Source organism: Felis catus, chromosome B1, assembly GCF_018350175.1.
Source record: "Felis catus isolate Fca126 chromosome B1, F.catus_Fca126_mat1.0, whole genome shotgun sequence".
Taxonomy (NCBI): Eukaryota; Metazoa; Chordata; class Mammalia; order Carnivora; family Felidae; genus Felis; species Felis catus.
The window spans coordinates 108,623,441-108,640,095 of NC_058371.1; the positions used below are offsets into that span (position 1 = coordinate 108,623,441).

General features: G+C 36.0%; 1 protein-coding gene across 8 annotated transcripts in view; it reads left to right on the plus strand.

Moving 5' to 3' along the window:
* NDST4 (N-deacetylase and N-sulfotransferase 4) overlaps positions 1 to 9,256 on the plus strand; it is a 379,088-nt gene extending 369,832 nt beyond the window's left edge. For 7 of the 8 annotated variants that reach the window (XM_045055930.1, XM_045055929.1, XM_045055933.1 and 4 more), the window contains 5 exons: positions 555 to 725; positions 1,882 to 1,991; positions 5,939 to 6,041; positions 7,188 to 7,228; positions 8,975 to 9,256. In XM_045055930.1, the coding sequence (XP_044911865.1) occupies positions 555 to 725; positions 1,882 to 1,991; positions 5,939 to 6,041; positions 7,188 to 7,228; positions 8,975 to 9,068 (519 nt within the window). In that variant the 3' untranslated portion in view covers positions 9,069 to 9,256. The remainder of the gene's footprint in view (positions 1 to 554; positions 726 to 1,881; positions 1,992 to 5,938; positions 6,042 to 7,187; positions 7,229 to 8,974) is intronic. The other variant, XM_045055935.1, reaches the window with a different exon arrangement.
* Positions 9,257 to 16,655: the final 7,399 nt, after the last annotated feature.

The window sequence follows — 16,655 nt, forward strand, 5'->3', positions numbered from 1 at the left end:
GAAATTAGCAGCGTTGGACGGAAACCATCGGGAGAGCAAAAGGAAAGGATTTGGGGCAATGTCAACTTCCTTGTGACACTTAAACAAGCATTAGGAATAGACATCTGCTTTCTCTGTACTCATAGCATCTGCTACACAGCGGTCTTGGGGAAAGTGTCAGAACCTGCAGGAGTAGCTGTATTAAAACAATGAGCAAAGTAAAGTGTGAGTCTACTCCTGCCAATCTAAATCTCTTTCATTGGGCTTGATTTGTCTAGTCCCTGACATCTATTCACTTTAATCAGACCCATCAAGAAAATCCTGTATTCTGTCTCTTGCCTTGAACCTAAACATTTTAGACACGAAGACAACCACAGATGTATGTATATACGCCAAAGCCTGAGTTTTAATATATGCATTCTTCCCCCTAGTTTTTCATTCTAAAGTTAATTTACCATTTTTCATTACTTTTTGGAAATAAAAGACACACATATACATACATCAAACACACACATGCACACATACCCGTGCAGGCATTAAAAAAATCAGTTTTACAATTGACTTTCTTGTTAAAGCACCAACGATCTCATGAAGATCCAGCTGCCCTGAGGTTTAATTTCTATGAAGTTATTACCACCGGACACTGGGCCTCACCAGACCTGAAAGCTTTGCAAAGGAGATGCCTCGTACCTGGATGGTATGCAGTCCACATCGAAAGATGGCTAACTTACTTTGCTACTTCTCAGGTAAAGTCCTAAAATTAATTTCTTCTGTTTATTATGTCTTGGTTGTATTGCACTTGACAAACAAAGTAAGAAATAACATTGCCACAGATAGCAATTTATAATGAGATAATCATACCTACAGAAGATATGTGGATGTTTACATTTTTAAAAATGTTTATTTATTTATTTATTTTGTGTGAGAGAGAGAGAGAAAGAGTAAGCAGAGGAAGGAGAGAGAGAGAGGGAGAGAGAGAATCCCAAGCAGGCTCTGTGTTTTCAGTGCAGAGCCTGACACAGGGCTCAATCTCACAAACTGTGAGATCATGAACTGAGTCAAAATGAAGAGCTGGATACTTAACCGACTGAGCCACCCAAGTGACCCAATTTTTGCATTGTTTAATGTCAATAATAGTTTTAAAATGTTAAGTGGCTGTGAAACATATTCTTGGGATCTTCTTTTGGATAGTAGCTGGTCTCAAAGTGCTAAGTCATCATACAGAAGACATCACGTGTTTCATAGGCAATAACTCAACTACTAATAGAACAGCCTGTTAGACAATACCTTTATGGAATACCATGTGCAGATACTCTGACATCTGTCCTGTAGGACTTTTATAAGGAAAGAAAGTCATGCTTTAGACTGTCAAAATGGAAAATGCTGTAACAGCTCCAGGAATGTGGGATAGAACATGAGGTAAGGATTTGAAGAAAGCATATTGCTTATATTCTTTACACCAGATCAGGTCACAACTGAAACCTCAGTTCTCTGTCATTGTTTATAAGGAGAATAGATGGGTAATTTTCCTCTGTATGCCATTTCTAAGGCTTTCACTCCAAGGTTAGCTCATGGGATTCTGCAGGCTGGATAATTATCTGATTACATGACAGATGGAAAATCGAGTTTCTACTGAGCTACTAAATCAAGAGAGTCTATGTTTATTTCTGATTAACAATCAAGTTAGTTAAGGGTTATAAATGATGCCTATGGCAAACTTTAGTTGTTGTTTATTTGGAAGGACACAAGAATAGTAAATATTAAAATGTGTTCTAAGTGATGCATATTTTCTTCCTATTCACACTGACCTAATTGATTAATGTCATACCAGGTCAAGTGGGGCAGCTCAGTCTATTTAATTTAGTTTTGTTCTTCACAAAGTGACTATTTTTTACTTTATAGTTGCTAATTATTGATGGACAGCAGCTGAGATCTGACCCAGCTACTGTGATGGATGAAGTCCAGAAGTTTCTGGGAGTTACACCTCATTATAATTATTCCGAAGCACTAACGTAAGTCTATTCTCATGCTTGATTTCATTTCCATTATTTGCCATCATAAATTATACTGGTAGGTGTGTATATAGCATCATTAATACTAGCTATGAATTTATACATCATTATGCTACTCAAAAGCAGTCAAAGGAGTATCCTCATTATTCACGTAGTGTCTTCCTTTTGAATACCACAAATATTGTATTTTACAAAGTGCTAACCTTTAGGCATTTTATAATTCCCCTCTTTGTGAGCTTTTTCCCAATGTATGTTTGGTTAAGTACATTTGTAGATGCCTACTCTGTGCAGAACTTGTCCCAGAAACTGAGGTTAAAAAAGCGAAAAAAAATATAGTCTCTTCCCCCAAGTAATTCACAGGTTAGAAATGAAATGCTGATGGCCATTGTTAACTCTGTGAAAATGAGCAGTATTTCGGGCAGAATTGGGAAAAGGATAAATTCATGTTTTACTTTGCATTTATTAAATTGTGTATAACCAAATATAATCACATCTATTCTTCCTGTTATCTACTGTTGCATGACAGACCATCCCAAAACCCACCAGCATATTACCACAGCCATTTTATTATGCTCATAGATTCTATTGGCTGGGAATTCAGACAGGACACAGCCAGAACAGCTTATCTCTGCTCATAATACCTGGGGACACAGTTGGGAATGTGACTATTTGGGTATGAATCAAATGGCTAGGGACTCGAATCTTTGGAGGCTTCACTTTTTTAGTCTTGTCTCTGGCTCTTGGAGTGGGAAGGCTCAAAGGCTGAGCTCAATGGGATGAGACCTCTTTGTGTGGCATTGCTGCAGTGTAGTGGCTGTGTTCTGAGAGGGAGTGATTTGTCAAGGGAGTGTGATCCAACATAGCCATGGCCTTCTCTGACCTAGCCTCACAAGTCGCAGAGCATCGTTTATACTTCATTTTATTGATCACAACCAAGACACTAAAGCCGGTACAAATCCAAAGAAAGGGAAATAAGCCTCTCCCCCCAATGCAGAGGGGCAAGGGCATTCTACAGAAAAGAATATGGGAGGGGAGATATTGTTGCTGTCATCTTAGAAAAATAAAACCATATACTTGGGTAATTAAAAATGGGGGGGGGAGAGGTAAAGAAGCAAAATAACAAACAAAACCTCCAAGAAGCCAAACAATATTTTAAAAGGGCATGTACCTACTACCTCACAAGGCCTGATACAAAGCCTATTAAATTTTAGACAAAATTCTAACAAGCCTGATTATATAATTTCCCAGTTCACAGCAGATTAGAATCAGCAATTAGACAATTAGAGAGGGTAATGGAAGGACAGGAAAAGCAGTAATAAGATTGGGTTGTTCCTTATCCACTCAAACATGTCTAATGAAGTTTTTACCTACACTTGGAAACAATAACAATACAAGGCATGCCCCTGTTGATTAAGTAGACAAAGCTTCCTATATTACGTTTTACATTAATAGTTATTGACATTAGCTGTCTTCCCATACCTCCCTGCAGTAGTTTAGGGAATGGTTCTATCTTGTTTACTACAAATAGTTGCTTGTGGTTCAATAAACCTGTAAAATCATACTTTTTAAGAAGAGATTGCAAACAAGTACAGAATGTATGGCTTTTAATATGTCTCACATCACAAAAATTAATAACTATAGTGATGTTCACTGTAATAAAAGAAGTCATATGGCAACCAATTCATGTCCTCAGAGTTGTCTAACAATTATTTGAAAAAGGCTTTGCATCTTCATTTCACAATTTAATGCCTACTGAAATAAAACTGTAAAATAATGAATTCATATAACTTAGAAAAAATAAATGTCTTTTGTTATAGTCTATACCATCAATGCAATAAACGAAACCAGGACAGCAAAATAATATGGAGTCAAGGTTATGACAACCCTATCTAAAAGAATGACTTTCAGTATGGCTCTTCTTGCTCAAGTTGTATTCAGTTCTGCCTCACAACAGCTGCTGTGGAGAACAGGAAGAGACTGTGCCCCATCCTGGGACCTCCACACACCTGAGAGCAAAGGAGATGCTCTCAGCGTGTGTATAAATATCTTGGCTTTGTTGCAAGAACTGTATTTTACCTTAATGCAGTTAAATATTTTCATCCTGAGGCAGAAATGCTGTTTAGGGGAACAGTTATGCCGACTTCCCCATCTCATTTTGCAGAGCATGCTGAATTGTTTTTCCTCTTGGGAAATTAATGAAAACTAGAGAAAGGACTGTGATAGGCAAGGAGCAGATTGAAAAGTCCAGGTTGGAAATGACTCTGTCTTCCTTTTATTCATTTAACCAGTGATGTATTTAATTTTAATTGATAACATGTACTAGGACAACCTGGACTGCAAGGATCAGGTCTCTAATAATAGGTTGGGCAGGGAACTGTGAAGAAAATTTCCCTCTCCCCCTAAATGAGTTCACATATGTGCAGAGGCAAATTGCAGGTGCACCGGTATTATAGGAATGGGCCCAGGGCAACAAAATATTCTGCAACTAATTAACTTTACATCCCAGTCAATTATGCTTCATCCTTCTAAAACATCTGCTGAGCAACAAAAATGCAAACCTTTTCGATGTTTTATGCATGCAGCAAGTCCCATAGCAATAAATTTAAAATTTCTCTTCTTATTTGTTTATTCTTCCATTTTTCCTATCTTGTTAGTCCTAAACAAAAGTTCTTATATATCTGAGTTTAAACAATTAGGCCACGCATCCTTTCTTTTGTAACTTTGTGCAGCCATGGGAACAAAACATTAGAATTTTTTTAAGAGTATAGGGACCTGAATTATCCCATAGGATCATTTGCCTTTAGCAAAAGAAATGAAAAGTTGTCTAATCTTTCACTTGCCACTTGCATAGCCTGTGCCTCATGTTGTCTGAAAAAAATATATAATAAATTATATTTTTACAATTCAGTTTCCTCCCTAAAAAGTGTAAATATTTTGAACTTTAAAATCTACAGCACTTTTCCAAATTAGAAGTTTTAATTCATGTTTATATTCACAAAAGTATACATACATTACATTTAGTCATTTAAAAAAATTTTTTTTTCAACGCTTTTTATTTTTTATTTTTGGGACAGAGAGAAACAGAGCATGAACAGGGGAGGGGCAGAGAGAGAGGGAGACACAGCATCGGAAACAGGCTCCAGGCTCCGAGCCATCAGCCCAGAGCCTGACGCGGGGCTCGAACTCACAGACCGCGAGATCGTGACCTGGCTGAAGTCGGACGCTTAACCGACTGCGCCACCCAGGCGCCCCTAGTCATTTTAATATATACCATTGAATGATTTCAAAGAAATTTGTTAATATATTTTGATAAAGAAATCATATTAATAAGTAAATAAATATTTTAAAGGTCCTGCATATATGGGTTATAGTTTTGATGATTGGTCCTTGATCTTTTATGAATGAATAGGTAAAATATGGAACTTAACTTAATAATTTCAACCTAAGATTGGATTAAATATTTATGGGTCTTTTTTCATTACAGTAGAAATATTAAAAAATATATAATAACATATAGTTTATATAATCTCAATTAGACTTGCAAACCAATTCAGGGAATATGTGTAGTACTGACTTAAATTAAGTTGAAACAATGGGCATACCAAAGTAAGTTATCTTTCTTTCTTTCTTTTTTTAATGTTTATTTATTTATTTTGGGACAGAGAGAGAGAGAGAGTATGCAAGTGGGGGAGGGGGGCAGAGAGAGAGGGAGAGAGAGAATTCCAAGCACTGTCAGCACAGAGCCTATGCAGGGCTATATCTCACAAACTATGAGATCATGACCTGAGCCAAAATCAAGAGTTGGATGCTTAACAGACTGAGCCACCCAAGTGCCCCCCAAAGTGCATTTTCTTTATACAATTGGTGAGGCTCTCTCACTCAAAATTATGTATATAAGTTATAATGATTATATTTTTACAATTACTTACATATTTGCACTTTTTTAGGTTTGATCCCCAAAAGGGCTTTTGGTGTCAGCTCCTGGAAGGAGGAAAAACCAAATGTCTTGGAAAGAGCAAAGGCCGAAAATATCCACCCATGGATCCAGAGGTAATACTTTCCTAATTTCTGAAATACTCTGGTAAAACTTGTGCATAAAACTGTTTCAAAATGAGTGACAATAAATTGGCTTCCTTTTTCTTCTCTTTCTTTGCTATCAATGTTTTATATATTTAGACTATAGATAGACTGACAAAGATTAATAATTGATAGATATCTGTAGAAATTGTTTACCATTAGGGTACAACTGAAAGATAAATACTTAGTGAACAGTAACACTTTTCCAAATGTGTAAAGTACTTAAATGAATTGTTTACTAAACAAGTGATTTCAGATAAAATACATGAACATTATTATTATATATTAAATATATGTATACAATGCCTATACCATGCATGAGTTAAGGAATGGAAAGTAAAGGGTTCTGATTACCAAATATAACATGTGAGTGGGGAGGTTTCTCCACACCAGTCAACACTCAGACACCAGCTGGGTATTTTACAATTCAACTCATTTCTAACACTATCTACCCAGATATAGCATAAGATCCCACAGGTTAAGGGCTCAATTCTATAAGACTGTTTCTTCACCCTCCCAACTTCAGATCCCAGTTGCAAGCCCAGGTTGTCACCTGTGCTTCTGACCAACCAGCTATAGATTGAAAATTTCATTGGCTTCCTCCTTGCTACGATGACTCACAGAATTTGCGAGGGACTTGTTCACAAATTTGCTTTGTGAGAACAAAGCAAATGCTTTTTGCTACATTTAATTAGCAAAATTTGCTACAGGGACTCACAGAACTCATAGAAACATTACTGACCAGGTCACGTGTTATTTATAAAGGAATATAACTCAGGAATAGCCAGATGGAAGGGATGCATAGATCAAGGTATGGGGAAAGCCCTCCTCTATGAATGAGCCACTCTCCCCAAATCTCCATATGTTCTCCAAACCCAGTCCTTTTTGGGTTTTTATTGGAGGTTTCATTACATAGACACAATTGTTTAAATCATTAGCAAATGGTAATTGTTGATTCACCTCCAGGCCCTCTTTCCTAGGAGGTCAGCAGGGTGGGACTTAAAGTCCAACCTTCTAATCACATGGTTGATTCTCCTGGCAACCAGCCCTCATCCAGGTGGGGTCTAGAAGCTACTTAGTTAACATAACAAAAGATACCTTTATCGTTCTTTCATTTAGGAAATTCCAAGGATTTTAGGAGCTTTGTGCCAGCAGAAGGGGTAAGAAACAAAGATATATTTTATAATATAAATCACAATATCAAGGAGAGGATACAGGATAAAATAGATACGAACCCAGATTTATTATAGGAGGGTAAATTAATTGTTTTCATTGATTTATAATAAGATACATAAAACAATGACAAACTACAAAAGCAGGAAAAAATTTTTCTTAATAGATAGAAGTGATGGTATGAAGAGGTAGACTAGGGTTGGGAAGCCAGTTATCAATAGCTGAGCCAGATGTAATGAGTATCTGTCTCAAGACAAGGTAGGCAAAGGGAGGCTGGAAGTGATTCAGGTATTACATTCAGGTACTAAATAGAAGTACCAGAATGTCCTTCTTAAACTATACCTGTGAAATCTGTAATTTCAAAAGGGTTTCAGAAATCACTTTAATGCCAAGAAATCAGCATAAGGTTCTCACTACTTCTATAAACATCTTATCCAGAATTTGAAGTGTTTACAATCTGGTTTAAGGGAAGAAATGTAATGAAATGCCTGATGGATGGTACAAGACAAAATGTAGTTGTCTTAAGTCCATTTCCACGGTATACACAAAAGTTGCCAAGGGAGTTTTATGAGGGAAAAGACTCATTTGTGTTAAAATATTGGAAAGGGCTTAAGAGAGATGGCGTAACTTTGACCACATGGAAAATAATGTTTGGATCATTGCTTGCCTATAGTGACACAGAAGTGTTCATATCTACTATTTTATCAGAGACACAAAACAATGTTCTTTGGGTTATAATATGAAGTAAGTGACATAATGAGAGAAAGCCCAATTATAAATTTTCTGTTTCTCAGAAATAAAAGAAAACATAAACTAAGAATACGGATATATTTGAGAATTCTTTTTTTTAACCATCCATCTAAAAAGGGCCAATCATTCCAGCTTGACTAAAAATTTAAGAATCACAATAAAATTCATTATAATGATTTTTATAATGAGATATCATAATATTTTTGAAGTAAAAACTCCTGTTGTTTTGAAAGTATCAGTTTTTGTCCTGAATAAACATAGAAAATATTTTTAAAAGTTGCAAGTCATAGGGCACCTGGGTGGCTCAGTCGGTTAAGCGTTTGACTTCAGCTCAGGTCACGATCTCGCAGTCCGTGAGTTCGAGCCCCTCATCGGGCTCTGGGCTGATGGCTCAGAGCCTGGAGCCTGCTTCCAATTCTGTGTCTCCCTCTCTCTTTGCCCCTCCCCCATTCATGCTCTGTCTCTCTGTCTCAAAAATAAATAAACATTAAAAAAAATTTTTTAAACAAAAGTTACAAGTCATTTCTTTAATCATGAATTTTAGCATGTATGATTATTTATGTTCACATTTTATGCTATGGCCAGTTTTACAGAAAATGATCAATTTTAAAGGAAACATATGTGTTTCTAGTTCACTTTTGTGGATTTGGTACCACAACAGCTCCCTACTTCATTCTTCTTTAGTGTCATTACCTCTCATCAACTTTTCTCCTTGCATAGCAATACAATTAAGAATTGCCTTAATGGTATATAATCCAGAAAAGATATACCTGGACCGACTTTTATTTTATAGCTACAGTTCTGCCAAATCTTTTCAAAAGGTAATAATGAGTAGTATCTGAACAAAAATACAAAGAAATGCATCTTTGTAGACACCCATATGGTAAGAGACTTTCTTAAGAAATGTAGATTGCATCATTTTAATGAATAACTTCCTTCAAGTTGTTTGTGTTTTTGTTTTGTTTTTGCTTTTTGCTTTTCAGTCTAGAACTTTCCTCTCTAATTACTACCGAGATCATAACGTGGAACTGTCCAAACTGCTACATAGACTGGGGCAGCCTCTGCCATCCTGGCTGAGACAGGAGCTGCAGAAAGTGAGATAGCACTGGAGACAAGAACCAAGGCTGCAAGGATGCTTCCTTTTACTATTAAATAGAAAAAAAAAAACCCACAACTCTTGTCCCCTTAATGAACTTGTGACTGTCAACAGAAGACTGTGTGAATAAATTTCCTTCTATCTTTTTCATAAAATGAAATTGGTTATATATGCACGCATTGGCAATTACTAGCATCCGTCCCTATGTGAGCTTCTGGGAAGTAATGTGGGGTTTTGTGGCATTATCCAGTTTCCAGTGTGGGTATCATGACACAGCCCAGTTCCTCTGTTAACTATAAGGTTCCAGAAACTCTACATAAGACTGGGAACCCTGATTATATGCAAGTGACAAATGAGAATCTTGAGGAAAAGATAAGAACAGAGATATCTGTAAATGAAGTTAGCAGTAACCCAGTATCTGAGTAAGGGCTTGCATTTTCTCTTTGCTAATTTAAAAACAAGTTTGCTTTTGTGGTGAGAAGAAATGCTATGATCCCATACTCTTATTTTGAGCATTTATTATTTATGGTAGTCCACATATTTTTTCCTCCTTTTTATGAATTTCCTTGCCTTGCTAGAGAAGTTGTGAAGTTGTAGTCTTCGCCTCCCCATGTGTTTTTGTCTGTTTTTCTTTGGTAAGAGAGAAAGTTTCACATCCACCAATAGTACTATTTTATCTGGCAAGGCAATCTATTCTCAGTGGATTTTGCATTATGGGTCCAACAAAACCTATCAGACATTTGGGGGAAAAGGAGTAACGATGCATACTCTGTGTAGTATCAACTAGTATGTAGAAGGCCATCTTTCCATGGGTCCAAAATCTTACCACACTAGTAATCTAGGTATAGCCACCTTGACAGTGATGTAGTATTTATATATTTTTTCACTATCTATGGAAGAAAAAAACTTGATTGATAAGATATGGAATGAAAACACCAACATGAGTTTACAGGTAGTGTGGGGCACTCGTGCCTTCTATGTAGTATTATATCAATCGTTTTAAAGCATGGACTTTTCTATATGCCAATACATATACTATGTACATATGTACATGTACTATGTACAATACATATACTACATACAGAAGATTATGTTTCTAATGGCTATTATATATACATATATATAATATATATTATCGAAAACTTACCTCTTTAAACATTACTAATTCTCTAACCTGAACTGTTTCCCAACCATGCCACCCAACAATTAATTTCTAGAAGAGAAGTGATGGCTCTTCCTGTCCTGGGTTACTGTCCTACATGGAGAGGATTGTCATGCTGTTTGAATTTTTTATCCCATTTTTCAATGAAGATATAGTAAGGCTTTGTTAATCTATTCAGCATGATCCATGAAGGTAAAATTTCAACAGAACAGTAAATCAGCTGCTTTGGGGACATTACCTATAGATCCATCCTTCCTCTAGAGTAATTTTTCTATAGGTTATAAATAATATTACTTTTTCCTGCAAATTGAGAAATTATGCATAACATAATTCATTGTCTTTAAAGGAAACTGAAGATCCTTGTTTTGTTTGTTTGGTTTTTGTTGTTGCTGTTATTGTTGTTGTTGTTGTTATTGTTGTTTTAAGCAAGCAAATCTAATCTAATCTGAAAGAGAATCAAGAATTTTCACATATTTTATTACAAAATTCAACTTTGGATTTATACTTCTTGAAAAGTTTTGTTTCCTTGTTGTTTTCCCCTTGTTTCCCCACTGTGTCTAGAGGCTTTTGATCTTTTGGGGAAAATGTGAACGTTTTTCTTGGGCATGAGTGAATAGAAATCACAAATTATTGCTTTGGTTGTTCCTGTGTTAACTTTGAGACTCAAATTCTCAAACTTATTATTACTTATATGATCATGTGCTTGAAAACATTGCATTAAGCACGCGATAATCACAATAATTGGGTATTTAGACCTCTCACATTTCATTTGTTGGTTCACTGGTTTCCTCCAGTTTGTATTCTAATATTTTCTTTTTGACTAGAGACTAACTTTTTTCTAAGTGGAGTAATAGAGATATTTATACAAAAATGGGGAGATATTTTTCATATAAAGTAAAATTTCACACAAGTCAAAATACAACTCATCACCATATCTGCAAAAATGTAACTCACTTTTGGCATTTTCTCATTTTTTCCCCTAAGTAATGTATCATTCACCTATCTACAGACATCAGAGAGCAGAATTCCCCCAAATCCACCCAGTCTCTTTCATTTCAACCAGCGTGTACCTTTTTCTTATTAAGACTGATTATGAAGAAAAAATAAATTTTAATTATATGATTCATCCTCATCTTATAGTAAACTACTTGGAGGGACTCTGGGCTTTGGGAATATTATAATAAATCAGGAAAAATCTCAGCTTTAAGAATATCTTGATTGTCCCAATTGTTACCCACTTCAGACTTCTTCAGAATTATTGAGTCAAATTTAATATATGTAATGCTTTAAAATTTTAAGTAAATTCTATCTCATGGTCTTGAATTACATACTTTTTTAAATTTTAAAGAACTTCCTAAAACCTTTAAGCAAGACAATGTCTTCTCTTCTTTCCTTCTTCCAGTTGCCTAACTCACAAGTATAATCATTGATTACTTCACATTAATAAAAGCAGGAATAATATTTGATTATAAGCCTACATCAAGAGGTAATAACAAGCTTGTCAAATACCAGTCTCTAAAAATTATATTACAAATCTCATCCAAAACCAAATTTTGCATGTATTTAACAATGGCTGCCAAAGAACTGAATAGCAACAAGGAAGAATGCAAGTGAGAAAAATCTACAGTCCTTTTATTACTGTATTTTTTCTAAAAAAAAAATACTCTTATTCCATTTAGAGATTTTATTTGCCTCGATTTCAACAAATTCATTTATTTTTACCTTATGTAGTTTTTGTTCTTCTATCTCACTGTTTTAATATGACATAAAGTGTCCCCTTTGCCATGAATAATTGATTTATTTTCAGTTACAGAAACAATTTATAGTGGAATAATATCTTAAAAGTCTGTTTTTGGTGGCTAGAATATATATTAGCCATTTGCTTGATGGAGGTAACTCAAAATAATGTTGGCCAACTTTTGAAAAGAAAGAAATCCAGTACTCTCCCATTTAGGATTTTATCTCAACTACAGGAACACAATGTAGCCATGGGTACATATATGCACCCAGTATGTGTATATATATGCAAATGAACATTTGTGTGTGTGTGTGTGAGCCAGTGAGGTGGATGGGAAAAGCAGAAAGAGAGCTCTGCATTTATTGAAATTGTGAAATAACAGATATAGTATCTTTGGTTCTTCTTCAGAATAAATACTACTACTGGTATGGCAACTAGAGTAATGTTGTTTCTCCTCTAAAATCTAAGGTTTTATTTATTTTTTTATGTTTATTTATTTTTTGAGAGAGAGAGTGTGTGTGTGTGAAGAGAGGATGGGCAGAGAAAGAGGAAGACACAGAATCTGAAGCAGGCTCCAGGCTCTGAGCTGTGCTGACAGCTCAGAGCCTGATGCGGGGCTTGAACTCCCGGACCACGAGATCATGACCTGAGCAGAAGTCAGACGCTTAACGGAATGAGCCACTCAGGCTCCCCTAAGGTTTTAATCAATAGATGGTTCTTTTTCCTTTCCTTTATCATCCTAGCTTCTTCTATCTTCCTATCTCTTATCTATATACATAATCCCTAAATTCCAAACATATAAAAAGTATAACCAGGAAGTTAAGAGAGTAAACTTTGGATATCTGGGTTCTCATGCCAGTTCTGCCTCTCATTAGCTGTGGGACCTTGGACAATTTGTGGAATTTCCCTGAGTCACAGTTTCCTTTTCTGTAAAAGAGAGACAATGAAGTGTTACTCATTTGGTTATTGTAAGCATTATATGAAAATATATTTAAGTAACAGAACAAGGCCTGATGTAGTTATGCTGGAACATATTTGTTATAAGAATAATGTATAAGATTCAAGTCACTATCTCTTCTTTCATCAAACAAGAATATGTTTTCTACTCCCTTTAATAATAAAACATATATATCTTAAACATATAATTAATTGTATTTGGTCAAAATGGGAAACTGTCTTCTGCATCACTGTCCAAAAATGATTTTGTGCTACTACCTGCTATTGTTCTAATCACCATTTGGAGCAAGGTAGCTCCATCTCAGTCCATCCTGTTGAAATCCCTTTCTTCCTACTGACCTCTTCCTCAGTTTATTCAGAAGAGTGTCTTCCTTGTACCCTTTCTTTATATTTCTCTCTTCAATTCCTTTGCTACCCAACAGATACTCTTTTTTTTTTTTTAAGATTTATTTATTTTTCAGGGGCGCCTGGGTGGCGCAGTCGGTTGAGCGTCCGACTTCAGCCAGGTCACGATCTCGCGGTCCGTGAGTTCGAGCCCCGCGTCGGGCTCTGGGCTGATGGCTCGGAGCCTGGAGCCTGTTTCCGATTCTGTGTCTCCCTCTCTCTCTGCCCCTTCCCCGTTCGTGCTCTGTCTCTCTCTGTCCCAAAAATAAATAAACGTTGAAAAAAAAATTAAATAAAAAAAAAAGATTTATTTATTTTTCAGAGAGAGAGTACAAGCAGGGAATGGACAGAGGGAGGGGGACAGAAGATCCAAAGCAGGCTCCACTCTGATATTAAAAAGCCAGATGCAGGGCTCGAACTCACAAACCGTGAGATCATAGCCTGAGCTGAAATTGGATACTCAACTAACTGAGCCACCCAGGTGTCCCCAGTTCCTCTGCAACCCAACAGATATTCTATCAGGGATATCAGATCCAGAAGTGCAACTTCCTCAAATCAAGTAACAGTCACAAAATTTAATGGAGGTATAAATGTAACAATGAATCAATACTTAAAAGAATCTAGAGCATTAAAAATTATGAGAAAATTTCTCTGCTCCGGAAGTCTTTATCTCCATAATATCTCCTTTCTACAAATGAAGCATTTTATTATGCTTTATTTAGTATATTGTGTTATATTTTATTTGTTAATATCAAATACTATTTTTTGAAATTTTTATTGCAAATGCACAGTATCTCAGTCCCAAAATAAGACATTTACATAAATAATTTACATTCAAAAGATATTTTATTGTTTCTCATGTCTGAAGTCTTACATACTACCAAAACCCAATGCACAGTAGATACTCAATAAAAATTCATTGAAATATGTTGAAATGTGTTGAGGACTACCAATACCTTAATTATTTGCCCAACCTTAGTATGTATCATTAAACATTCTGTAAGTTTACATTTCAGGTGTAGAATTTATTCATGGCTTTTGATAAATTAATGACTCCATAGACTAATGACTCCAAGATCTGTATCTCCATTCTCAAATTTACTCATGAATTACAGACCTATTACCCACCTTAATCTGTTCATTCCCATCTAGATATCTGCCTGACACCTAAATAGAGCACATCCCTCTTAATTACTGATTGAATTCTTGCTCTTCATGGAAATTTTCTGCTTCCCCTCAATCCCCTTTTCTTTTTAAAAACTACACCTAATCAGAATAAGTTTTTAGTCCTTCTGGTAATCTTGTTCTTCCACAAACCCAAGTTACACTGATTGTTTTCCTGAATGTCTTTCACTAAACCGTATTTGCTCAGTAAAAAATACAATGTGAGTCACAAGTGTAAACCACATGTGTAATTTTAGGTTTTTTAGTAACCACTTTAGAAAACTATGAAAAAATTAATTTGAATTCTTCATTCAATATATCCAAAATATTGTCTCAACATGCAATCAATAAAAAATTATTAATGAAATGTTCATATTCTTGTGTTCATACTGAGTCTTCAGAATCTATATTTTACCCTTAGAACACGTAATAATTTGGACTTGCATTTTAAGTGCTTAACAGACGCATATAGTTGCAGGCTTCTACGGTGGATGGCACTGTTCTAGCCTCTACTTTCTCCATCTACTATTCTTGATCACTTCCTAGTCACCCCATTGGTGAGAGAAGGATTCCTGCCCTAAGATTCTAAGCGGCTGCCAAACCACAACACACAGCGTGGGACAGTTGAGATCAACAGCAGTCTATCTGTTACCTACACCCCTGGTCCGGGGAGGAGGACATTGCACAACATACACTGCCCTTGAGAAGGAGTAAACAACAAGGGAGTGAGAGACAGGTCTTATAGCACCAAGAGGAGGAGGGGGCCCCTTGTTTCCACAGGAACATGTGATTTACTTGTTTGAATAATTCTGCAGGCTGGCAGGAAACTGAGATCTGCTACTCAGGATAATCAGAAACAGCACTTGGGCCACTTGATGGGACAATTTGTGGGTAGGGTACCTTCCCCAAGGAGCAGAGTGGGAAGGGAACTTGTGGTTAAACCATTAAAGATGCTCTAGTTTTAGCAGATGTCCAGGCAGCACATAATAAAATCTTAACTTTAGCCTTCACCCCACACCTGTCACCACTGTTTTACTACAGCCTCTCTTCCTCTCTCCTGTAGAATTTTGTCATAACCTCTGAAATGGACCTTTCATTTCTCTCCAAATCATGCACCACACTACTGATAGAACAGTCTTTCTAATTTGTAAATAGGACCGTGCTATTACTTACATTAAAAATCTTCAAAGATTCCCCAAACCTAAAGGATATATGCAAACTCTATAACATACTCTACAAAGTTCTTTTTTGGTCCGAGGTTTTGTCTATCTGGCTATTATTTTTTTATTATCTCTTTAAAATTGCATTCCCAATTCTAGTAACAATCAATGACAGCATTCCCCCTTATCCGCAGTTTCTCTTTTGGTGGTTTCAGTTATCCACAGTCCAGCACCACCTGGAGGCAAATGATCCTTCTTCTGACGTATCATCAAAAAGTCAATCAATAGTAGCCTAGAGGTCTTACATACAGAGAATAAACTGAGGGTTGCTGGAGGGGGGTGGATGGGTGGGGGATGGGCTAAATGGGTGATGGGCATTAAGGAGGGCACTTGGTGGGATGAGCACTGGGTGTTATGTGTAAATGATCAATCACTGGCTTCTACTCTTGAAACCAATACTACACTTCATGTTTACTAACTTGAACTTAAATACATAATAGTAGCTTAATGCTATATTACCATGCCTGTCTTTCACCTCGCTTGATCTCATCACATAGGCATTTCATCATGTCACATCATCACAAGAAAGTGAGTATAATACATTAAGATATTTTGCGAGAGAGAAACCACATTCACGTAACTTTTATTATAGTATAGTGTTATAACTGTTCTATTTTATTATTATTATTGTTCATCTCTTACCCTGCTTAATTTATAATTTATAAATTATAATTAAATTATAAATCTATAGATTAAACTTTATTATATGTATGTATGTGTAGGAAAAAACATAGTATGTATAGAGTCCACAGTTTCAGACATCTGCTGAGGGGCTTGGAAATTATCTCTTGCAGGTAAGGGGACAATGCTATAGTTGCTGTTCTCCAATTACCTTGTGATTTTTACATTTCTAAGCCCTTGTACATGCTGCTGCCTAGAACACTTTTTCCCTTCCTCAACTGGTCTCCTGTATGAATTGGCATTGCTGATTTACTAACACAGT